The sequence below is a fragment of the Diceros bicornis genome, chromosome 10 (genome assembly GCF_020826845.1).
Source record: "Diceros bicornis minor isolate mBicDic1 chromosome 10, mDicBic1.mat.cur, whole genome shotgun sequence".
NCBI lineage: Eukaryota > Metazoa > Chordata > Mammalia > Perissodactyla > Rhinocerotidae > Diceros > Diceros bicornis.
The window spans coordinates 80,732,688-80,758,535 of NC_080749.1; the positions used below are offsets into that span (position 1 = coordinate 80,732,688).

The following is a 25,848-nucleotide window of genomic DNA, read 5'->3' on the forward strand; positions in this document are numbered from 1 at the left end:
ATTATTTACACCCACACTCTTGAACTAAACTTTTGCCTGAGGCCATTTTTTACTGGTAACATTCTGATTTGATCATTGACTTGTGCCATTTCTCACTTTGAGATTCCTGGCTGTCTAGTGATCCTGGAAATGAGAAATAATTTTATTTCAAACCCAGCAAGACCTGGCTTCTTTATATATTTTTAAAATAATGCTTAAAGTCCAAACAGTTCATTTTTTAACTCATTTTACTCCTCCTACACTGTATCACAGGCAGCTAAAAGAAGCCAATTAGCACTTAAAAATTTTTGCCTGAAAATCTCCACCATATTCCTGAGTTCATTGGTACCCTTTCTATCTTTCATGTAACTAAAGTATGAGTCCCCCTTTCTCCTATCTCCAATGACAATTTCCTTGTTGTCTTTCAAGACATCACTAACAGCCTTCGGGAGGTTCTTTGTCAAGCCTCAGCCTTCCACCCACTCACCTTTTAGTGGGGTGGGGTGGGATGGGTGGAGTGATTTGCAGCCATCTTTAATCAGCCCCAGTGTGGTTTCATTGTTTCTTTGATTTGAATTTGTAGGCAACTGTTTCAATGGAAATTTCACAACAAAGATGCATTCCACAGCTGTCATCCGTTTTTTTGTTGTTCATATTTGGGCTATTAGAATATTTGCATTATTTTCTTCACCCATTAGTTAGGAGACACATATGTATTAAATATTAATAAATATGATGTCTACATTATACTGGATAGAATATAGTCAATATATGTAGTAGATATTGAAAAAATGTTTAACATGATTTTGAGATTATTTATAGTGGTAAGATTTATGTGTGGAAATGCTTAATTTGCTCTTACTTATTTAAAGGACCCATATTTACATTGTAGTTGGAAAGTATCTCTATATTAATTATTAAATTTGTTCTTTTTCTAGGAGTCTGAATTTGTTTCTGCTCATCTTCATGAATGGATAGATCTGATTTTTGGCTATAAACAGAGGGGGCCAGCTGCAGTGGAGGCACTCAATGTTTTCTATTACTGTAGTTATGAAGGTACAAGCTGATGTACTTTGTCTCTTATATTGATAGAAAATATTACATAGTATGTGTTTATACTTGCTATTTTGGACATAACTATTTAATATGAGAAAGACTACATTTAAAAAATACTTTTAGTGATCTTTTCTATTTGAAAGAGTGACTCGTGGTTTTTTAAAAAATAGTAGTTAAGAATATATATGCAAATCCAACTACAAATGTCAATTATTGGTGGCATAAAAGTTTTTGATCTCTGGTCGTGTGTGTCCTATTGAGTCAGGTCCTACATTAAATATTCAGTATTAAACTGTTAGCAGACTTTGAAAGGAGACCTTTAGAATTACAAATAAAAATTCTTCAAATGATAAATAAGATGACATTATTTTAATGTTTAGCTCAGGATCAAGAACATTTTCTGGGGGCCGGACCAGAGGCACAAGCGGTTAAGTGTGCGTGCTCTGCTACGGCGGCCTGCGGTTCGCAGATTCGGATCCTGGGCGCGCACCGACGCACCGCTTGGCAAGCCATGCTGTGGCGGTGTCCCGTATAAAGTGGAGGAGGATGGGCTCGGATGTTAGCCCAGGGCCAGTCTTCCTTAGCAAAAAGAGGAGGATTGGCAGATGTTAGCTCAGGGCCAGTCTTCCTCACAAAAAAACAAAAAAAAAGAAGAAGAACAACATTTTCTGAAGGCTTTGAAAGGCTTGAGAAGTAGTTCTTTCTTTTCTAATCCTTCAGTAGAGCTAATAGTTCTAAAGATTACAAATAGTGTGAAGTTACATGAATTTGAGCAGAGTCCATATGACTTTTGGTAAATAGACAAACATGTTTTTACCTTGTCATATTCATTTGATAATAGTTTTATAGGGAGGTAGTGTAGGATGGTGGTTAGGAGCATAGACTTTGAAATCAGGTTTACCTAGTTTGGCCAGTTAAGAGCCATTTAACAATCTATATTAAGTATGACTGGGTATAGTCAATTAACCAGAATATCACCTTTCCCAACATTTGTTAGATAAGCAATAACTTATAGCAGTATTTTTATGTGGTTATTACGTTTGTTTCTGCTTGACTATCATGAAGAAAACAATTAGGTGTAGTATGAGTATAGTCTGTATTTTTCTGAGAGAAACTTATGTAGACTACCAGTTAGCTTTTGTTTAAAATATTTAGTTCTAAATAGTGGATGGAATTTATAGTTATACATATGTAATGTTTGAAGCTTTACTGGTTTTTAAAAAATTACCTCTTTACAGTGTTCTCATATATTGAAGAATGGGATAATATTTTGTTGAAAATATACTAATCAGGGGCCAGCCCAGTGGCATAGTGGTTAAGTTCATGTGCTCCGCTTTGGCGGCCCGGGGTTCACGGGTTCGTATCCCAGGGGCGGACCTACACACCACTAATCAAGGGATGCTGTGGTGGCATGCTGCCTGTGATACAGTGTGGGTTGCTGATTTGTTTTCACTCTATAGTGAGTTGACTACTTCTCCTGGTTTTAGGAGCTGTGGATCTGGATGCCTTAACAGATGAAAAGGAAAGAAAAGCCTTAGAAGGGATGATTAATAATTTTGGGCAAACACCGTGTCAACTGTTAAAGGTAAATCACAAAAGTTATTGATTACATAAGAAGTCTAGAATTTAATTGCTAAGGAATAGTATTACCAGTATTTTCAAGGATTTAGAACATTATTTCAGAATTATCTAGAATTTGGGAAGAGTTATATTCTCACTTAAAAAATAAATAGATTTAAATGATTTTTCCCATTTTGAAATAATAAAATATTGCAGTCAAAATTCACATATACAGAGCCAGCCTTCATGGCCTAGTGGGTAAAGTTCAGCACTCTGCTTCGGTGGCCTGGGTTCGGTTTCCGGGTGCAGAACCACACCACTCGTCTGCCGGTAGCCATGCCGTGGTGGTAGCTGACATAGAAGAACTAGAAGGACCTACAACTAGAATATACAACTATGTACTGGGGCTTTGGGGAGGTCAGAAAAAAAGAGGAAGATTGACAACAGATGTTAGCTCAGGGCCAATCTTTCCCAGCAAAAAAAAAAAAAAAATTCACATATATAGTCAGTTACTCGTAAGTTACAGAGGATTTATATTTACTCAGCAAGTGAATCACCTCATTTTGTTATTTTTGAGAAAGGAAAAGGTGAGGTTGAAGGCCCCCTATCAGGTGAGATATTACTCCCTCCTTTCTTTACATGGAGAAGGAGCTCTAACTGAATACTGGCTAGGTTATACCATTAATACCGTCCCTATACTGGGACTCGTTCTGTATATAAGACTTCTAGTAGCTGACATATGCCCGTAAAGGGGACTTACCATCCAGAACCCAAATCCAGTCCTAAAAATCAAATTATACAATATACAAAATATAGAATCAAATTATAAATATTACTATATTTCTTTCCCCATATTAGTATATGAAATTAAACTGACTTCCTGATTGCATACAGCTTTAGATTCATAGAAGTTAATCCAATGTTAGTTTTCAAAGATGTTTTGATCTTTGTTAGTGTATGAACTTAGAAATGAGGAATACACGATAATAAATCATTCAAGTCAACACTTTCGTTTGCAAGCACTGTGGTAGGTGGTTTACCTAACCCTCACGGTAAATATCCCGTTACCCTCATCTTTCAGATGATGAAGCCAAGCCTCTTAGAAATTAATACCTCGCCTACAACGCCTTAGAGAAATCACATACTTTTCCAAGTTTACACATCTGGAATGTGACTGGGGCAGGATTTGGATGCACAGCCATCTAACTCCCAAGCCCTTCCACCATGCCATGTTTCCTCTCCATTAATAGCTGTAAGCCCCCTTGTTGAACTAGATCACTTTGCCGTGTTCTGATGGGCTGTTATTTATATCCTAATTATGATACTTTCTACCCGAGTTGTATATTTATCCATTTGCCTTACTATGTTATAAAGGCAGCAGCCTTCTCTTAATCATCTTTGTGTCTTTTTTGCATATAACATATGTGCAGTAAATATTTGTTGAATTGAAATTTCCACAGCTATTACAGTGACAGTGTACCCAAACTCTGGCTTATAGATGTACTTCTGTTAATTCAGTTATCAGACTAAGCTTTATAATTGTTACTATTTCTTAGCAACAGTCTATTTGAAGCCTCCAACATTGGTTTTTAAAAAATGATCATGTTTGAAATCAATACTTTATCCCTTACCTGCTGATAGAGTCAGAAGGCAAAAGTAACAGAATAAAACAGAACACTTCATTGGGCTTTGAAATAGAGTCTATAATATTTTTTGTACTAGCTTTACGTTTTCTTTTTTTTTTACAAGAGTAATGCTAATTAGTTTTTGCCACCATAAAAAATGACACAAACATCACCTTTTGATTTGAAATAAAGTGGATAATATTCACATGGATAATTGAGAACTAAATATTGAAGTACTTACAGCTGTCACATCTATTTCCTATAATCTAATATTTTGCAATAGAGATAGAAGAATCCCCTTTAGATAGGATTCTATTGTGCATTTTGACTGTGCCTTTGGAATGTTAATTTGATTTGTCATTTTTATAAAAGTAAATATTCTTCAATGTCTCTGATATTCAAGTTAAGGAAGAATAATTTAATTTATTTGAAAAGAAATGCAACAGTATCTGTAATTTGATTCTGATAGTATTGACATTTTGATCTTATTTCAGGAATTAAAGATTCACCCGTGGTATAAATTTTGACTTTTGAATAATACGTTTAATTTTACCGTTTATTAAGCATCTACCATAGTTAAGATAGTGTTCTAGGTGTTGAAAATCCAAAGATGAATAAGACTTATTTTCTGACTTTAGAATACCTATTGCCTGGTTGGAGAAGACAGACCATAAACAACTATATGTAATCCAACATGGAAAGAAATAAGTACTAATTAAAGTAATGTGCTGAGGAAAATAATAAAAGAGAATAATGCTGACTTAGAAATTCAGGAGAGAGATCAGTAAGAAAAACTTTCAAGTAGAAGTAGAGTTCCTCAGAAGTGAAGAGGGTAGGAACTCTCGTTGAGAGGATAGTCTGAGCAGTGGCCTGGAATTGTCAACAGTGCGTGGTGTGTAACCCATTGTAGCTAGAGCCCAGTGTGTGTGAAGGAAGACAGTCAGAGATGTTTTAATACAATGATGGAATTATTTTTCCTTAAAATTATTTTGAAGGAACCACACCCTCCTAGATTATCAGCAGAAGAAGCAGTGCAGAAGCAGACCAAAACAGACACCTCAACCCTAAACCTATTTCAACACCTCTCTGAACTCAAGTCATTTTTTATAGAGGTAATATCCAACTTGGTAATATCAAAGAGTTTTCTCTGTGAATTCTGTACACCTCGGTGTTCATTTAATTGTTGAATGTAGGAGAATGGTATTTAATTCAAAATAATAAATAGTACTGCAATAATCTATTCTTAGATTTTTAAAACAATCTTATTGAAAGCTTTTGTTTGCTGCTGTATCCTGGTCTGAACTGTTTTTCTTGGCTTGCTTTCTTCTATTCACATTTTCTTGACAAGGAAGAATAAATAATGTGAATTAAGTTGCTTCTTGTGACAATTGAGATGATATGTAGAGGGAGTCTAAAATAATTCTTAATTATAGTGTCTGCTCATATATAAAAATATGGCCACATAAATCAGATTGTTAATTGCCAACATCAGAAGGAATAGTCAAGTACAAGATAGTCAATGCTGTAATTGAAAGAGTTCCTTCAAACTCAAATGTTTAAATATACACATTGAATTACTTTGAATAGTTCAAGTTAGTGCATGTGAAAGGCATTCATACCTATGAATTTGGTTAAGACAGATAGTATTAACTCTTTGGGCAAAAAATGATGATAAAAAGTTACTACGAATAGTTTGGAGATGTGCATAGAACAAGTGGTAACTCTCATGCAGTCCAGCAGAGGTCGGTAAACTTTTTCTTAAAGGGCCAGATAGTAAACATTTTAGACTTTGTGCTCTGAAGGCAAAATCAAGGATTTTATATAGGTACATATAAACCACTTAAAATACAACCATTTAAAAATATAAAAGCCATTCTTAGCTTACTCACAGCCTATAAAACAGGTGGTCGGCTGGATTTGACCCACAGGCCTAAGTTGGTCAAACCCTGCATTAGAGCATCATCGTAATGTGCTTCTCAGGTTCAATATCGTGGGAAATCTTTCTAGAATTTTTTGATAATTTGGTGTAAAAAATTTTTTATAAAGTTTATGACAGTTATACCTTTATGCTGAATTTTATTCAAATGAACAATGTTGTAGTAAGCTCCACAGTATTTTAATATAAATATGTTTTCGTATGTTTGTGAAAGTGCTTCAAAATTAATCTTTTTACTCTTTTCCTATATGCATGTTTATTGAGATAGTTTTTTAATGTTTAACAATACAAACTCTATAAATTTGGTTGTGTTACAGAAGTATCCAAGTCAGTTGCCTAGAATTCAGAACTCACAGAAGCAATGCTTAGAAATGATGACTAATTCCTAGGCTCTGTTCTGGGTCACCAAGACCACTCCCAGGTTTGGTGATGTGCTAGAAGGACTCACAGGATTCAACATACAGTTGTACTCACAGCTAAGATCTGTTATAGTGAAAGGATACAGAGCAACATCAGCAAAGGGCGAAGTCTGGGGAAACCAGGTGCAAGCCTCCACGAGTCCTCTCTCAGTGGAGCACACAGGATGGGCCTAATTCTTCAGTCATGAAATGTGAAAACATGTTTTTGTCTAACAAGGAAGCTCATTAGAGACTCGGCAGCCAAGGTTTTTGTTGGGGGCTGGTCACATAGGTACTCTCTGCCTATCACATGCCAGAATTCCAGCTGCCAGAACAAGAGTGGGAGTTCAGCATAAATCACATTGCACAAATAGTCTAGGCATCATGAGCCACCCTTATCATTGCAGACGAGTTTTATATCAGTGTGAGGAACTCTTTGCTCACCAAGTTCCCAGATGCCAGCCAAGGGCCAACCTTGCAGGCAGCCTTTCTAAGAAAGCAGTCTCAGTACTGCTCTGTTAACTCTTTACTGCACATAAGGCAACCCATAAAAACCTATTTAACCCATAACCTGGTGGACATGTAATACTGTGTTTATTATGTAATGCTGATAAAGCTATTTTCTTTATGTCTAATCGTTTGTGACATTGTTTTTATGGGAGAATACATTCTGAGTTCCATCTGCAGGTGCAGTGACATTGCTCCTCTCTGTACTCACCATGTCACAGGGTAGCTTTCCCCAGGACCACTGTCTGGAGCAGGATAAAGGACACAATAGATATATCCCTGGGTACCAATAACTCATTAATCCCTTTTCATCATCATATGAGAAGAAGTTTCCTGCTCATTCGTATGACAAGAGAAGACGTCTCTGTAGGTCATCTCTTCCTAGGTGGTAAAATGGTAAAGAAAATGGAGGTAGCAATGAAAGCAAGGGTTTAATCAATAGGTTTCCTCAGACACCATTTTTATTTATGCTTGTTCAAATATGTTGTTCTTCTCCTGATTAATTCACAGTGTGAAGAGAAAAGATAAGCACTGACTTTATATGGTTTATCATTTATTGTTTAATTCATATAAAGCTCTTAGAACATTGGCACATAGTAGGTACTCAATAATGTTAGGATACAACTTACCTAATAATGGTTAGGTATAATTTATGAACTATTGTCACATCAAGAAACTTAGTTCACATCATTGTTCTCTTTCACATTGTAGTAAGATAATGGTGGATGTTTTCTGAGGACTGTATTTTCTGGTCCTATTGTTGTGGCTTTCAGGGAGTGCCTCCGTTAATAGAATAGATCTATTTTAGAAAGGAAATTTCTATAAAATATTACCAGTTTTCCCACTTGACATAATTGAGAAATGTACTCTTACATGGTCTGTATTTTCTACTTTATATTCACGCCAGTACAGCAAGGGGAAGGAAAGATCCTAAGTCACTGGCTGTTTTAAATGGTTGATGCTCCTTGAAATCTACATCTCTGTTTAATAGCAGAGTAGTGGAATAGAAGGTGATGGTTTTTAGAAGTTTCAAGTATGCCACCCAAACATGGTATATAGTTTCTTTCCTACGTTTTAAATTAAATGATGAAACATTTTAATAGAGTAAAATGCTATATATCACAGGGTTCATCCTTGTTTAAAGAAATGGAAGTTTTCAATAATTTGTACCTAATAAAGATAAGCAGAACCAGCCACTAAACCTCTGTCTTTTATTTTATAGGGAATTAGTGATGGTATTCCACTAATAAAGGCCATTGTCCCCAAAAATCAGTCTCGTTCTTTTATGTCTCAAGGCAGTCCTGAATTACTGGTAAGTTGATTTATACCTTCTCACACTACCACGTCTATATCCATTACAACTTACAAAAAATTTTTATAAAATATTTTAAAAGCCTTTTTAAAAATTAATAGAGGGCAGGCCTGGTGGCTTAGCAGTTGGGTGCACGCGCTCTGCTACTGGCGGCCCAGGTTCGGATCCCGGGCGCGCACCGACGCACCGCTTCTCCGGCCATGCTGAGGCTGCGTCCCACAAACAGCAACTAGAAAGATGTGCAACTATGACATACAGCTATCTTCTGGGGCTTTGGGGAAGGAAAAAAGGAGGAGGATTGGCAATAGATGTTAGCTCAGAACCGGTCTTCCTCAGCAAAAGGAGGAGGATTAGCATGGATGTTAGCTCAGGGCTGATCTCCCTCACAAAAAAAAAAAATAATAATAATAGAGAAAATTTTTATAGATTTAATATGACCAAGTATAAAAATGTATCTTCTATTTGCACAGCTTTTAAGTAGTTATTGTAATTCTAAAGTTTATCTGGAATAATAAATATCTGAAAATGCTAAGGAAATTTTGTACAAAAAAAATAGGATATTTTTTAACATCAGCTATTAAAATCTATCTTAAAGCAGTAATAATGAAAATGGAAATAATACAGAATTGATTAAGATACATGTGCAGGACACGTTAGTGACTGCTTTCTGTGAATTTTGTCATTTAATCCACCCAACAGTCCTGTGAGGGTAGGCACTATTCTGAGATGAGAAACTAAAACTCAGAAGTGACTTGCTCAGAGTCACAGAGCTAGCAGGTAAGGGATTTGGGAGCCTGGCACATGGACCAAACCTAGGTCTGTCTTATTCTAATTTTGTCATTTAGAAATTATAAAAATGGAGTATAGCACAGTGAACAGTAGAGATTCCAGAATTAGACCTATTTTTCTAATTATGCATATTATGTGTTTGCTTAGAAAAGGGTCTAGAAAGAGATACAAAAATAATAATAGTATTTTTTGAGTGGTAGAATTCTTGTGATTCTCAGCTTTAATACCTGTATTTTTCAAAGTTATCTGATTTTTTTTTTGGTAATCTATTAATTTTATTATCAAAGGGGAAAAATACTTCTCATTTTCAAAAGAAAATATTCACTATGACTGTCACTAAGAAGAGACCTTCTTAATAATTCATCATAAGTTCTACTTATGTTTTAAATGGTATGTGATATATCATATTTTTATGGTAAGACTTGACCTGGAATTGCTTCTGACTGCCACCTGATAGAGGCTAATAAACTTTGAGAAATTATGAGGAAAATAATCTTACTAGAGAAAGATACAGTAGACAACTTTTCCTTCAAGAAGATAAACACAGAGCTTTTTCCATTTAAATTATTTTAAGACTTCCTTGAAGAGTTTCATGTTTTAGGTACACAATCCCGCATTTTTCCCTAAATGATAAATGCTAACATCATGTGAGCATTTGGTTAGTCTATGCTGCTTTCTTTACTCTTTCATTTAATTTTCATCTTCATATGTTCTTTTTCCAGATAACAGTAAGCATGAATTATGTAATTGGAACCCATGGATGGCTGCCTTATGACAGAAACATTTCTAATTACTTTACATTCATCAAGGATCAAACTGTGACAAATCCAAAGTAAGTAAATGAACATTTAAAGCAAAACAGGTACAGTCAGCACCTCATTGCCAGGAAAAACAACTAGATTAATGGATTGGTGTCATTTTGAAATAATCTTGTAGACATCTGGATTTCCTTCTCTCTCTTCTTCCTCCCTCCTTCCTTTCCTTCATCCTTCCTTCCCTCTTTCCCTCCCCCTGACTTGATATTGGCATGAAGACAAAATATTTTCTATAATATCATTATGGAAGCTAAATTATTAGGAATAGTTTTCAAGCTTAATTGTATTTTTATTGTACAATATTTTTTGCAGACAAGCCTTATGTGTTTTATGTAATAAGAATTTATTATTTACCTTAGTTATTTTTTAAGATATCTGAAGGTTGCATTTTAAGTTAAGGTGGTGTTTCTCTTCCTCTGAGTTGTTTTAGCTGTACGTTTCTTAGGGACAATGTCTTTTTTCCTTCTTATCCCACATAGGACTTAGTACTGTTGTGCTTTGCACAAAGCATACCTTCAGCAAATTAATATTGAAGTAAAGTTCTAGAGCTGAAGGTCAGAATTGGCCTTCATTTTCCATACACACTGAAGTGTAATCACTTCTTTGTGTCTTTCTGCAGAATCTAGATTGACTGAGCTCACAGGTGTTTCAGTGGGAAGCAGATAAAACCCATATGCTTGCTGTAGTTGGAATGGAAAATGATCTTCATGAGTATTGTTAGATACACATTCATCTCCCTGTGTGGTAGATCCCTTGTTTCAGTCTATTTCTGACTTTCCTGGTCCTGGCATATCCTATCTTGTCTTTATACTTTGAGGCTGCTGTTTACAGAATTGACAGTCTTTTTATTTAATGAAAAATATGAATAAAGTAAGATTAATGTATTTTCTTAATGTCTTTATCATTTATTAAACAGATATTTCAAATTAGACTTATTTTTTATTTCTTTTTTAGAGAGATTAAAAAGTAGTTGATATTGGTCTAAGTGATCTTTTAAGGAAAAATCTAATATTTAATTGTGTTTACAGAACTCAGCGTAGTATGAATGGTCCTTTTGCTCCAGGGCTGGAGATCAATTCTAAGCTATTTATAGTATCACACGATGCGAAGTTGCTTTTCAGTGCTGGACACTGGGATAATAGCATTCAAGTGATGTCACTTACAAAAGGCAAAATTATTTCACACAATATCAGACATATGGGTAAGCATTAACTTTTTTCCCCCGAAAAACAAAAATTTCTCTATTTTTTCTAACTGTAAAAGTAGTACTTACTCCTTATAGGAGCATTAAATTTTACCTTTGAAGCTGAGTGAACTTTTTGATAGAGCAGTGTTATGAATATTATGTGCTTTCTGTAAGAGTGTCTGATATATTTGGGGTATACTAAGCACTATATAAATTAAATACAGCTTCATAGTATCTGAAAGGTGTTAGGGTAAATCTAAAAAAATGGTTTGATAGAAATAAGAATTTTAAGATAAAACAGAAAAACAATCTGTCATAGTTGAATAAGACATCAACTGCCCTATTACTTTCTTAATAGTAAAGCAAGAGAAAGGTAAAATTGTTTAGTGTAGTTTAACCTGGTGATTCTTAGTGTCTCAGTATTTAATATGAGAATAAAACATTGAGTAGATTTTTTTCCTGATAAACCTATTAGGAAAGGGAAATGGAGTCTGCTGCTAATTCTGTACCAGTAACTCCTAAGATGTCACTGAGGTCAAGTTTTTACAGTTTGGGAAAAATGTATTTTGTACTGTGAATTTACAGTGTAATATGTACTATTTCAATTAAGGACAAATATTCTATAGGTTTGCAGTTCCCAAAGGGAGTGGAAGGTGAATGGGGATGAGAGAGTGTGAGAGCAGAGAAGCATATCAAAATCAACTGGGGGTCCATGTCAACCACCTAACCTCCTGCCAAGATTGTGACAGGCATTCCCCTAGCCGTGTCTCCTCTTCACCCTCAGAGAAGGGTGATGGCCTCAGAGAAGGCTCTCCTACATGATTTTACTGCTGCTTCTTTCCTGTGTCACTCTTTCCCAATGCTTTTCCAATGCCATTCTTACATTTCTCCCTGCTAGAACAACTGGTTTAGTAATAGCGTGAACAAAAACTAAAATTGCCCTTTTAGTTCTGTTCCAGCAAAAACAAACCATTTCATTTTTATTAATTCCTTCTTCTTACAGATATTGTGACTTGTTTAGCTACAGATTACTGTGGAATACATTTGATTTCTGGTTCCAGAGATACGACGTGTATGATATGGCAAATAACACAGCAGGTAGACATACATTTCAGTACTCTTGGTTTAGATCAGAGATTCACCCTGGGAATACTGTTGAGATGTTTTAATGAAGTAGTGAATTTTACTCTGGCATTGAATGATTATTTGAGGTCCTTTGTATTCTTTTACATCTATTTTGTCCTGTCCTAATCACCACATTTTTTCCTAGGTTTATTGTCTGATTCATGACCTTATCCTCTATTATTTTCCACAAATACCTCCTTGTTAACCTCTTCTAGGAAAACAATTATTTTTCTTGTCTTGTTAGCAGATTATATTCCTATGTTCCTTTCAGGTGGAATGACTAGAAATTATAGATTTATAATTTTCATCAACTTTATTGTGTTCTCATAATAAGGTTGGTTCAAGGCAGTGTCTTTGTTCTTTATCGCTTAACAGGCTCTCTCCCACTCCAAATTTATAAAAAATATTATCTGAAAATATTCTTATAATACTTTTCTTATTTTTTTACATTCAATCTTTAATTCATTGGCAATTAATTTTTCTATATTTTATAATATAGAATATATAATATTAGATATATGTAACATGTAAATATGTAGAGAATGTGTTCTATAACAATACAGAATATAAAAATATGATTTTATAACAGAATATATATTAGATGTATTATATATTTAGATATATAGAGAATATATATGTTCTATAACAATACAGAATATTAAAAAATATGATTTTGTTTACTTCTGAGTGAAAAGTCATTTATGCCAGCATAAATGATTACCCACTGAATTGGATATTTCTCTTGATTCCTCATTCTTTTACACTTCTATTTCTATGTCAACACCAAAATGTTTTTATTTTAGTAGTTTAGTATTTGGTAAGGCAAATACCCCTTCACTGTGTTTCTTTTATTAAAAAAAATGTTCTCAGCCATTCTTATATGAGTATTTGTTCTTCCATATGAACTTTAAAAATATTTTAACCATATCCTCCTCAAAAAACTCCATTTTAGTGTTAATGAAATCATGTTCAATTTATATATGAATGTGATATGGATTGACATTTTTATCATTATTTCTATCTAGAAATAGAAAATTTCTTTCTGTGTTTGTTTCAAGTCTTTTTTTATGTCCCTTGATAAAATTTTTTAACTTTTTTCCATTTAGATCCTGTACTTTGTTATATTACTTCTAATTATTATATTTTTATTACTATTTCAGTGGGATTTTTAAAATTATTTTTATTTCTGATTCTTGCTAGTATATAAAAAAGCTATTAATTTCTATACAGTTATCTTGTATCTAATTGGCTTACTATACTAAATCCTTTATCCAGCTCTCATAATTATTAGTATTTCTTGGGTTTTCTGAAAGTAAGGTAAATATACAATCATGTGATCTGAAAAATAAAAGTGGTTTTATCTTTGTCAACATACTAATTATTTTGTTTTCTCATCTTATTACATTATTAGCTTAATGCAATAAAGTGAGAAAATTATAGTGAACAGCCCTATCTTATGTCTGATTTTGATGAAAGTGCCTTCATTCTCGTGCCATTTAGTATACTGTTTGCTGTTGGGTTTCACTAGTTTTGTTTTTTTTTTTTACATTTAAGTAGTTACCTTCCTGGGGCTGGCCCCATGGCTTAGTGGTTAAGTGCACGCGCTCCCCTGCTGGCAGCCCGGGTTCGGATCCCAGGCACGCACCTACGCACCGCTTCTCCGGCCGTGCTGAGGCCATGTCCCACATACAGCAACTAGAAGGATGTGCAGCTATGACATAGAACTATCTACTGGGGCTTTGGGGAAAAAAAAAAGGAGGATTGGCATGGATGTTAGCTCAGGGCTGATCTTCCTCACACACACACACACAAAAAGTAGTTACCTTCTTTCTATTTTTTTTTATTTTGGTCACTTTGTAGTTTTAATAAAATTTCAATTTGCACAAGAGTTACAAAAATAGTACATTTTTGCCATTTGTCTTAGCAGTCTCTCTTAATCTCTCTTTGTCCCAGCATCTTTTTTTTTTTTCTGAATAATTTAAAAGTTGGAGACATTATGTTCTTTTACCCCTAAACACTTCAGTGTGTATTTTCTAAGAAGAAAAGACATTCTTATATATAACCACAGTGCAATTATCAAAATCAGAACACTTAACATTTATATAATACCATTATCTAATCCACAGTCTATGTTCTGATTTTGTCAGCAGTCCCAATAATGTCCTTTCAGCCATTTTTCCCAGTTTCTCTTCCTTTTTTATTTATAGTTTTTTTCTTCCTTTTTCTTAATTTAATGTATTATGTTGAGAAGTGTCCTAGGTTGGCACCATCCTTGAATTCCTATGATAAATCTGTAGAGTTCATGATGTATTGTTATATTTTACTGCAGGATTGTATTTGCTAGTACTTTATTTGTCTACTCATAAGTGAAATGAACCTGTTTTTGTTCTGTGTTTTCTGTGTTTAGTATTGGGATAGGCAACCTTTATGAAATGAATTTGAGAAGCGTCCCTCTTTCTCTGTAACTTGAATTGCCTAAATCATACAAGAATTACCTGATTTTTAAAAATTAGATACAGTACGTTAAGCCTCAGACTGACCCTCGTAAAGGAAGGCAAGTGTGCCCAGATAGTATCAAGGGGAATTCATCCACAATATATAGTGCAGATAGATGGTCTGGAAAGAATTATCTAGGATCACCATAGAACAAATGCCATGGCAACTACTCAAACATTCTATACCATAGAAAGTAATATACAAGCAAAGCATGCTAAAAACAGATGAAGAGAGAATCTTCTTTCTTCTGGGAGAAAACAACTCAAATACAGAGAGATTCCCTGCAGTGAAATTGTGCTATTAGAACATAATAAGAATATAAATTCAATAGAATAGAACCTCAAAGATGAAATTATAAAATAGCATATAAGATGAGAAGAGATTGCAAAAGAATCAAACTGAGATTAAAACCAATAGCATTACAAATATAATAAATAAACCCAAAGCAGAAACAAAAAGGAACCGATTTGATGTGGCTAAAAATCAAATTATTAGCGTGGAAGAAAGTTAAAGTAATCAAAGTGAGTACAAATGAAAAAAACAAAAGAATTAAAGCAAGTAGAAAAAGAATGATAGGTGTAGAAATCAAAGACAAGTCAGCATAAAGATAATTGGGGGCCGGCCCCGTGGCTTAGCGGTTAAGTGCACACGCTCCGCTACTGGCTGCCCGGGTCCGGATCCCAGGCGCGCACCGACGCACTGCTTCTCCGGCCATGCTGAGGCCGTGTCCCACATACAGCAACTAGAAGGATGTGCAACTATGACATACAACTGTCTACTGGGGCTTTGGGAGAAAAAAAAAAAGATAATTGGTGTCTCTGAAATAAGGACTCCAATAAATGGAAAAGAGAAAGTTTTCAGAGATATAATACAAAAAGTTTCTTGGAAGTGAAGGAAGAATAAATCTATAGATGAAAAGGGCAAATAGTATACCTGTTAAAATTAATCCAAAACAGTCACCTTTGGAACTAATCAGATTAAGTTTCTGAGCTTCAAAACATTGAGAAGAATTTGAGAATCCAAGGAGAAACACAGGAATGAGTACTACTGTGAATCAACTCAGTGGTGAAAACTAGTTGAATACAGTATAAACCTTTTATAGAAAATAGGCTACAAGAAAATTACCTTTGCTTCTCTGTTTTAATATTAGGGAGGTGTTCCTGTGGGCTTAGCATCTAAACCCTTTCAGATTCTGTATGGACACACCGATGAAGTATTGAGTGTTGGCATCAGCACTGAGCTAGACATGGCAGTGTCAGGATCAAGGGTAAGATTTCACCTTTAAGAAATAGTAATTTTTTGTACAAGTTCAGAAGCAATATTTATATTTAAATTTTTTTTCTAGAGAAATTGGTAAAAGTATAGAAATTTTATACTATGTGTAGGACTTTGCGAAAGTGGAATAGTACAGAAAGAAAAAACTTAGAGACTGGATTCTATTTGGGGGTTTTACTGGTCTTATTAGTTAAGAGAAGAGAGCATTTCGTGAAATATAATACTATTTGAAATTTCAAGATTGGAATTTTTCCTATGGCCCACTTTCTTTTCTTCTTTTTTATTGTTCTTTTCCTTGGTCTTGTCATTTCCTGTGTGTAGGATGGCACTGTGATTATACATACCATTCAGAAAGGTCAGTACATGAGGACTTTACGACCCCCTTGTGAGAGTTCTCTGCTCCTGACCATTCCCCATTTGGCTATATCTTGGGAAGGACATGTTGTTATCTATTCCAGCATTGAAGAAAAGACCACCCTCAAGGTATATAACAGTTTCATGCGGTAAAACTAGACTCTATAAGTTTATCTTTTCCTTCCCACGGCATATATATGAGGCATTTTGAAGAAGGAAAGAACACCATATTTTAAACAGGATGTTTTCCTTTCACCATTCAGTTTGTTCATTCCTTACCATAGATGGACCTGTATCACAGTCTTGGGCTCACATTTGTGTTTTGTTTTAGGGATTTATATGGCCTATATAATATACTATTTCAAAAATAATTTCTGTTTATCTGGGACTTCATAAGCTTAAGTGGAAATTATACCAAATTAAATTCTTTTTGCACGAGGCAGGGTATAAATAAACAGGCAATGAATTTTATGTTTATTTTCCTTTCAGAGATAAAGCTTTTTAAAAATTAAGACAATCTGTTTGTTTGTTTTAAGAATGTGGGGTTTTTTGGACTGGATGAGATTTTAATTCTTTTGGAGGGGTGAGAGTTCTTGTTTAATGTTTATTTACTTGGCAATCTGATTTGAAATCAATTTGATAATATAGTCTATGCACTTTCTCTTTAAATATAACTATATGTTTATTCCAGAATTTTAAACCCAATGATCATTCTGTTATAGTCATAATTTTAATTGACAATATTAAAACTCAGTTTTAATTTGAGATCATTAAATTTTCTTCATCTAATCTTTGCAGGATAAGAATGCATTGCATCTGTTTTCTGTAAATGGCAAGTATCTAGGGTCTCAAGTCCTGAAGGAACAAGTATCAGATATATGTGTAATTGGAGAACACATTATCACAGGCAGCTTACAAGGATTCCTGTCCATAAGAGATCTCCACAGGTAAATAATAAGAATTACTGAAGTATCACTTAAAAGGTGGCAAAGGGTATTATGCTAAGTGAAATAATTATGTCAGACAGAGAAAGACAAATACAGTATGATTTTCCTTGTATGTGGAAGGTAAACACATAGATAAGGAGAACAGATTGGTGGTTACCAGAGGGGAAGGGGGTGGGAGGAGGGTGAAAGGGGTAAAGGGACATATATGTGTGGTGATGGATAAAAACTACACTTTTGGGGGTGAGCACAATGCAGTCTATACGGGAACTGATACATAATAATGTACACCTGAAATTAACAGAATGTTATAAGCCAATATGACCACAATAAAATAATTTAAAAAAAGAAAAAAGGTGGTAGTACTTTCAGCCTAGGGTGGAAATCAGCAATCTAAGATTTCTAATCTTTTGGTTTATCATTTATTATGAACATGTCTTATTTGACAGCTATGAAAAAAATTGGGGAAACTGAAGTATTCCTGGATTAGTGAGTGAAATATAGATGTACATTTTAAAAATGTAGAAAATTTTATGTTATGTATATTTTATCACAATTAAAATTTTTTTTTAAAAAAAGCCAAAAAATCTTTTCATAGTGCCAAGCCTGGATTATGGATTTGGAAATGTCTAATTATAGTTTGAATTTTTACAAAGTAAAGTTGGGATTTTAAAAATTTTTTTCTAATTGTGGTGAAGCAAACTAAAGTATTTTTAGGGCTAACTTATCTGTTCGTGATTGTGTATGAGTGTGTATAAAATTAGTGGGGATTCTTGTTATTTAACCCAGTGAAGGAGAGGATGTTTGAATAGTGGATGTGTTTTTGAGTTTGGTGTTCTTCATATTTACTAGCTTATATACACAAAGCACTGTTATTCCCTGTGTGCCCTAATACATTCTTTTCTTTTTTTCCCTTTTTAAAAAGTTTATTTTGGCATATTTATACTCCTTAAACTATCTTGGCCCTTCCCAAAACCCTTTTCTTTTAAATCATTTCCTGATCCAGGGCATTCTATCTTATTGCATTCGTATCAGAATCGCTTCTGTACCAACATCCTCTCCCTGTTTTTGTATTTTCCTTCTCCTTTTTGTCGTTCTTCTTCTGTGGTAGAACATTGAGTCCCCATTCCAATTATATCTTTCCAACATTTTATTTTACAACTCCTGTTTCAGGGTGTTGTTAGGAGAATCCGACATTAGAAAAATCAGTGGGATCTTTTAGCAAATTAGTCTAGAACATAGTATGTACCTCATGGGATTCCAATATTATATTTTATATTATATTTTTACATATTACAACTTTTAAGACAAAGCAAATAGATCAAGTTCTATTGACCTACTTCCCCGCAAAGCACACACACACTTTTTGAGCTTTTGCCTTCTGTCCAGTTTTCACTTATTAATCAACTATGTGAAGATCATTTAGTGAGAACTCGTATGTATGGTTAGAAGAGAAACACATGTTGAGAATAGAGAAAAGATCTAGTAAGTATTTTAAGTGATGCTGTAAATGTGGGCCCTTGCATGAGTCACTCAGGCGTTCTGAACCTAAGTTCTCACATCTGTACAATTAGAATGCAGAACCAGATGATCATTAACTTATCTTCCAGGTATCAAATTCTGTGAATCCATTATATATCCATGTAATTATGTGTGTGTTTTTTATTTCTCTTCTAGTTTGAATCTCAGCATCAACCCATTAGCCATGCGATTGCCTATCTACTGTGTTTGCGTAACCAAAGAATACAGCCATATTCTTGTAGGATTAGAAGATGGCAAATTGATTGTAGTGGGTGTTGGCAAGCCAGCTGAGGTAAAACCTAGCATCAGGAATTTCATTTCCCGTACTGTTGGGGATTCCTTTGTTTCTCCTTCGTTGCAGTTGAATCAGAAGTCTCCCTTATGGATAAACAAATTAAAAAACAAATTTGATTTTGCAAAGGGCAGTAAATGAAAAGAGGATAAAGCTAGTATTCAAGAATGATGTTTATATTGTGATATAATTGAAAGCACACATTTGGCAAGTTTCCATCTATCACTCTATCTGAATAAGAAAGTTCTTTTATTCTGTCTTTCCAAATTTAGATTCAAGACCACTACTTGGATTTTTAAAACATAAGAACCTTTATAAAAAATGAAATTTAGATTCAAACAATAAAACTACTTACTTTAATTTCAAGAAATACCCAGCGTGACTTTATGTCAGTTGTCCTTTTGTAAAAGCAACGTTTTTTACTCGGAACTACAAATATCCCCATATAATGTGCTAATTCTCAATTAGCTTCTTATAGTTACTGTAAATTTAGTTGCCAGTGGTTTATCAATTACTGAATATTCAGATATCATACATCTAACACTGTTCCTAAGAAAACTTAGTGGCTATACTCCAAGTAATTTAGTAATTCTCCTAGAAAATTTATTTTATTACGTAGAGTCGTATTAAGCATTATAAATATTGATTGATACCATCAGTCTTCTCTGAGAAATCTAAAATATGACATCTGTAGGGGTTGTTTCAAGAGAAGACATTACTGAATAACATACTGTCAGTGGTTGTAATAAATCTATCATCAATCATAGGAAACTTTTTGTTTTATAAATGTTTTAAGATTTCATTAATCCTTATACTCTTTTTCAGGATATTATTTTAACAAAAGCGGGGTCTTATTAAGTTAACAGGGCTGCAACAACGTTTAGTTGCAGATGTAACAGTTCCCCAAACAATGTCTGCAAGTCTATATCTTGGTATTTCACTTATATTTAAAACACTTGAAGCATTTTTCCATTCAATGGTAATAGAGTTTCTTGATAAATAAATTTCCCCAATAAATATTGCCCTTCTGTTCTCTGCTAATGGGGTGATTTCTTAAGAAGTCTGCTCAGACTTCTGAGTTTCTGATTTTACTGAATTTTTAAAAAATGAAATGACCATTATGTATACACATTTTCTTTTAAAAATTGATTTGGAAAAAACGTCTAAGCAGCTTCATTTCATATGCCTAAATCAATGTTTTGTAATATTTACACCAAATAAGTGTTTTGTTCTTATTGAAAGATTTATAGTCTAAAACAGAATCTGAATTGTGTATAGATTTTGAATTAAAATATTTTTTATGTATTTCACATCTTTGGATGTATCAGCTGAATTATGGATTTACTTCAGCAAATAATCTAATAGAATACTTAGAATCTTGTATAATTAAAATATTTTTATAAATGATAGTGTAGAAATTAAATATGTCAATATTTAGTTATGAAAAGATTTCTATTTCAAGATATTTTCATCTAAAAGATCAAAATCTTGATTAATGTGTTTTTTTTAAATCATGTATCAGTTTTATGTATTATACTGTCAGTATGAAATTCATATTTGTAAATCAGCCGGTAAAGTGGTAATGGAAATACATCCGGAAATGAAAATGCAAAACAAGCATGCCAAAGTGTCTCTGCATGAGGCTTGTCTTTTATCATTCCAATAAATGTACCCTAGAAAAGTAACCATTAAAAAAAGGTGGCAGACAAATCACCATTAAAAAGTAGCTTGCACTTGGGGAAGGAATTCCAACAAATCATAGGGTTAGATTGAGCAATGTTTCCCATGTGGACTTTTTGCCCTACCTAGAAGTAGAAGCACTTTTAGAGGGGCATTTATTCACTGATTCATTTAATATTTAATTAGTAATTGTTACGTGCTGAGAAGTGTACTAGCTGGTACAGATTTAATGGTGGACAAAATGTCGCTTCAAAGAGCTTATGCTATTCTTGTGTTCTAAATTACTTTTTGTCGTTCTATTGTTAAATATTATTTTTTGAAATATTCTTATATCAAAATATTTTTAAATTACTTTCTTTTCATCAAAACATTATTTTACTTTTTTCTTATCCTTGTGATTAGCATTAATAGTACTGCAAACATAAGAGGAGAAAATCCCCAAACCTATGTGTCTTGTTAGCTAGATGAAGTATAGTTTGGGAAGATTATTTTAATGAAGTGAAATATATTTTTGTTAATATATAAAGTAATGGAGTCTGGTAATTTTGACATAACTGGGACATTTAATTTAAAAATTTACACATTGGCATTAGATCTTTCTCAACTGAAAGACAATCAGAGAAGTCTTTCTTTGATTATTATTAATCAGGAATCATTAAAATGTTAATGATTCTGCTAACAAAATTTATTTCTTCTGCATTTTATGAAATCTGTGTCTTTTATATCAATTTCCTTTATTCTTTTTCTTTCTTTCTTTCTCAATAATGTCTATTCTTCATTTCTCTGGATTACTTTAAACAGATGCGTTCAGGTCAGCTTACTCGAAAATTGTGGGGCTCTAGCAAGCGGCTGAGCCAGATTTCAGCTGGAGAAACTGAATATAATACTCAAGGTTCCAAGTGATTGTTATTTCCGTCTTCCGTCATGGATATCTGAAACTTGATTTACTGCTTTGTCACTTCAACCACATCTCTCAACTATCTGAACTGTGTCAGGGCTTTTATCCCTGAAAATCATTTTGGGATTACCAGAATTTGGTATGGTATGTGTATAAACACATAGGTTGTATTATTATCCACTTTAAAATTTTCTGGTTAATATTATTGAATCCAATTTTATTAACTAATTCTTGGTCTACACTAAGGTGGATTTGAGAAAATACATTTGATAGATTTAGTAGTCCATTCCTAAAGATCATTAGATCTATTTTCAAAAAGAAACGTCTAAAAATGAAGAATTTAGATTCAATTCGCTTATTGTTCTGAACAACAAAGTTTAAGGTATTCCTAATAAAGGAGTATAGATAATGGGACAGTTGAGAGAAATGGCTTTTAATTCATTCTTCAGTTAATCATTTTCCTACTTACTTGACCAATACATTTAAAAATACATCAATTTATTTATGGAACTCCTGATAGGTGGTAATACTTTAAAGGCATCTGTTGCATGCTTGGATTTTCAAAACTCAGTATAAATTCCAGGTTTGCATGATAAGTTGAAAATAAGACTTGAAATTAAAACTGAGACATTGGCTCATTCCACTACTAAGCACATTACTAATGAGAATTTACTAAAGTGTATTATTATCCTTAAATAATAAAGGTTGAATAAGAATAAGAGAAACCAGAAATACGTTTTGTAGATGTATTTCATTAGTAGCATAATTAAGGTAAAATGTTGATTATGATTTTGACAATTGGGTCCTTTAAGTATCATTTGCAGCACAATTTATGTCAGCAAAGTTCAAGATTTCTTGGCTTTTTGTTTACTAAGCAAATACTAGTTTTCCCCAGTAATTAAAGAGTTAACAATCATACCCAAATATATTACATTTTTACCTGGGACTTCCGTGTAATTGGTGTATGAATTTGGAAAGATATGCATAACTTAAACTAGTCATTTAGATATAGTAATTTTTAAAAATACACGTTTCTGTTTCATGTTCTGTATAACTTGTAGGGTTACAATTTTATTGTACATAGCTAAACGTTAGATTATGCTTTACTATTTAAGATTTTAAAGAAAAAGGCTGATAGATTTTTTTTTTTGATTTATTTTTGAATTCAAGGAGATTGTTCAACTTAGTGCGTTATTATAAGGTCATTTTTTGAGTTAGGTCAGAGAGCTTTTGCAACTGTGAGTGTCCTTAATCTGAGATTCCATGGGTTTGAGGGAATTTATGAATCCCCTGAAATTGTGTGGAAATTCTGTGTGTTAACTGCACTTTTTTTAGGAATGAATGGTTGTATGGCTTTCTTAAAGGGGTCTGTGATCAGGAGGAAAAAAAATTTTTTTGCAATAATAGCTTCTTAAAATAATAATATTCATTTTTTAGTCCACAAATCATAGATTTCCTTACGTCGTCGTCTTCTCAATTGACTCTTTGAGAAATTTTCCCTCTGCAGTTCTTCTCTCTTGTTGCCCACAGTATCTCGTATCCTTTTTATAATCTTATGACTGAGTAAAAAGTTTATAAGAAGTAAAGGATCCTGTTTAGGGAAGCTTTTTGAATAGACTTGATGTGTTTGAGTCAGGATGAATAACAAGTTATAGAAGAATTTTCTTTCCAATTTTTAAAATTCTCTAATTCAGTAAAAACAGTTAATGTTTTCGGTAAATAACACTGAAACTAGTGCAGCAAGTGCAAAATAGAACGTATGTAAATGTGAAGGTTTCCTTTTTGTGGACTTCAGAAATTTGTGGTGAAAATGTCTCAAAACAAGTCAATAGAGATAATTATGATTTATTGAGATTATTGCTTCTATTAGCTTATTTCATTCTATTTTCATTTTTTATTGTACATTTTTTAGGAGGTTTCAAGTAAGCAGAACCAACATGATTGATTTTTTTTATTTTTTTAAAAACTTTCTAAATCAAAACTTTGGAAATGTTTCTTTTGCTTATTTATTCAGAGATTTTGGTATAAGGATGCCTTTATTTTTAAGGCCACTTAATATTTTGGAAATTATTTTGGATGCTTATAAGTTACAAAAAAAGTAACTTAGATTATCAGGGAAAAATTCCTAAATTTATGGTGTTTGACTGCTATTTTTTAGATGAAAGAACTGAGCAAGCAGTATTCATTTTACAGCACAAATAGGGAGAAGCTTTGTTCACAGTTAAAATAGATATCCTGCGTAGTCTAACAGTAGAGGTTCAGAGCACGGAATTATTCCTTACATTACTTTTTCCAAAAAGTAAAAACCAAAAATGTAGAATTTTCAGGAAAATCTTTGAGAATAGTAGCAACAATCTAGAAGAAAAGAACTTAAAGTTTATCTATTAAAATAAGCAAATACAGTAGAACCATTAGCCAAATAATATATTCCTCTTTTAAACAATTTTGCCCACTGAATTAAAAATCACTAGATAAAATCACTGGAAAGATATACTTTGGGGAATTCTAGTGTATTTAGATGTTATCCATAGAAATTATTTCTATATTGTATAATGGACAAATTAACAGTATCATTAGAATGGAACAACAGGTGGACATTTCAGTTGATGAATGTATCTCAACTTGGCTATTATAAAGTCTGTTGTCTTTGCAGATAGAACTTTTCATCTGCTTTTCTTTCCTGACATTGGTGATGATGGAAATAAAAATCTCAGCATCCTGGTGATGGAGAGAGATTTATACTAAGATAATGATTTTACTTTTAGAATGTGAGGTCAAGTATTAAAACAATAATAGCTCTGCTCACTTAGAGAATAAAGAAGCTTTATAAGATTTTTTTCAACTCTTCCCAATCAGTATTCTGTCATTACTTAGATAAAATTGGAGGAAAGAAGAAAAAATAGATAAGGGCATGAAAATTAGGAAAGTATATAAAAATGAAGCTTGGCCAGTTGGTTTAAAGTCTTTTAAGCCTGTGAAGCTCATGTCAGCTATGAATAGGTTTCTATTTATTAATTTCCTTTAGGTCACAGTGCTTTTTTTAGATCACATCCTTTTGTAGAGAGAAGATGCCAAGTATTCATTTGTCATTATCAAGGGAGATCAGTGAGGCTTCCTTTTTTTCTCTATTAAGGCATATAAAAATTATCCATAAAGAACTGGTATTGAAAATTTTATACTTCTGAAAGAATAAGTCTGCCCTCATAATTAATTAGAATTTAGATTTGGAAGTTGAATCTTAACCTAAGATTTTTTATATTTGCTTGAATAGGAGTAGGCAGAGAAAATTGTTGACTTGAATACCAGATTTTTATTTAATGATGATAGAGCCATGGCCTTTGCCTTTATATATTTTTTATATTGTTATTACTAAAGAAATCACTAATGGAAATCTTTGAATTTAGAGGTTAGCTCCTTTTATATATTTATATTTATAAAATGAGTAGCATTGTCTTTATCACCTTTCCAATGAAAAGATGCAAGTGCATGGATTATATTAAATATAAATATATATAAATCTTAAATAATATGATATAATATGTAATATCATAGGGTGTGTGTGTGTGTGTGTGTGTGTGAAGGTGATCTCTTCAAATACATCATTAAAGCTATCTTCCATAAATAAGTTTTTACCTGTCGTTAGGCTATAATTTTTGACTTATATAAGAAAGGAAATACATTCTTTTTCTTTTCCGAATCTAATCTGTTGTTTTTATCAACCAGACTCATAGCTGTCCTAATTACTGTTCCTCTCATCAACTGAAACTTTTCTTTCCCAGTAAGTGACCAGTCTTAAATGTTTTTATCACTTCCAACAAATATCCATTCTCAGTAATTTTTTTGCCTAATTCATTTATGATATATACTGAGCATTTGGCTTGTTATAAACTTGACCCCGTTGAGAACATTGTTCTGGAGAGTTTTCCTGTAGCAGTCTTGGTGGCGCTTTTTCTGATGGCGTTAGGGAACAGCAATATAGTGTTATTAGTCGTCGTTCCAATGTTATTAAAATGTTGGCCACACCTTTACTTCTTTAATTGAATCTGGCACTTTCTAGGCCAGTGTTTCTTAATGGAGGTTGCAGACCAGACTTGTCCACG

General features: G+C 33.2%; 1 protein-coding gene across 4 annotated transcripts in view; it reads left to right on the plus strand.

Moving 5' to 3' along the window:
- Positions 1 to 25,130, plus strand: part of NBEAL1 (neurobeachin like 1) — a 148,011-nt gene extending 122,881 nt beyond the window's left edge. For all 4 annotated transcript variants that reach the window (XM_058549638.1, XM_058549641.1, XM_058549640.1 and 1 more), the window contains 12 exons: positions 918 to 1,035; positions 2,523 to 2,620; positions 5,216 to 5,332; positions 8,284 to 8,373; positions 9,885 to 9,994; positions 11,006 to 11,178; positions 12,167 to 12,261; positions 15,935 to 16,051; positions 16,381 to 16,542; positions 17,212 to 17,360; positions 19,035 to 19,170; positions 21,652 to 25,130. In XM_058549638.1, coding sequence (XP_058405621.1) covers positions 918 to 1,035; positions 2,523 to 2,620; positions 5,216 to 5,332; positions 8,284 to 8,373; positions 9,885 to 9,994; positions 11,006 to 11,178; positions 12,167 to 12,261; positions 15,935 to 16,051; positions 16,381 to 16,542; positions 17,212 to 17,360; positions 19,035 to 19,170; positions 21,652 to 21,753 — 1,467 coding nt within the window. In that variant the 3' untranslated portion in view covers positions 21,754 to 25,130. The remainder of the gene's footprint in view (positions 1 to 917; positions 1,036 to 2,522; positions 2,621 to 5,215; positions 5,333 to 8,283; positions 8,374 to 9,884; positions 9,995 to 11,005; positions 11,179 to 12,166; positions 12,262 to 15,934; positions 16,052 to 16,380; positions 16,543 to 17,211; positions 17,361 to 19,034; positions 19,171 to 21,651) is intronic.
- The last annotated feature ends 718 nt before the right edge of the window (positions 25,131 to 25,848 follow it).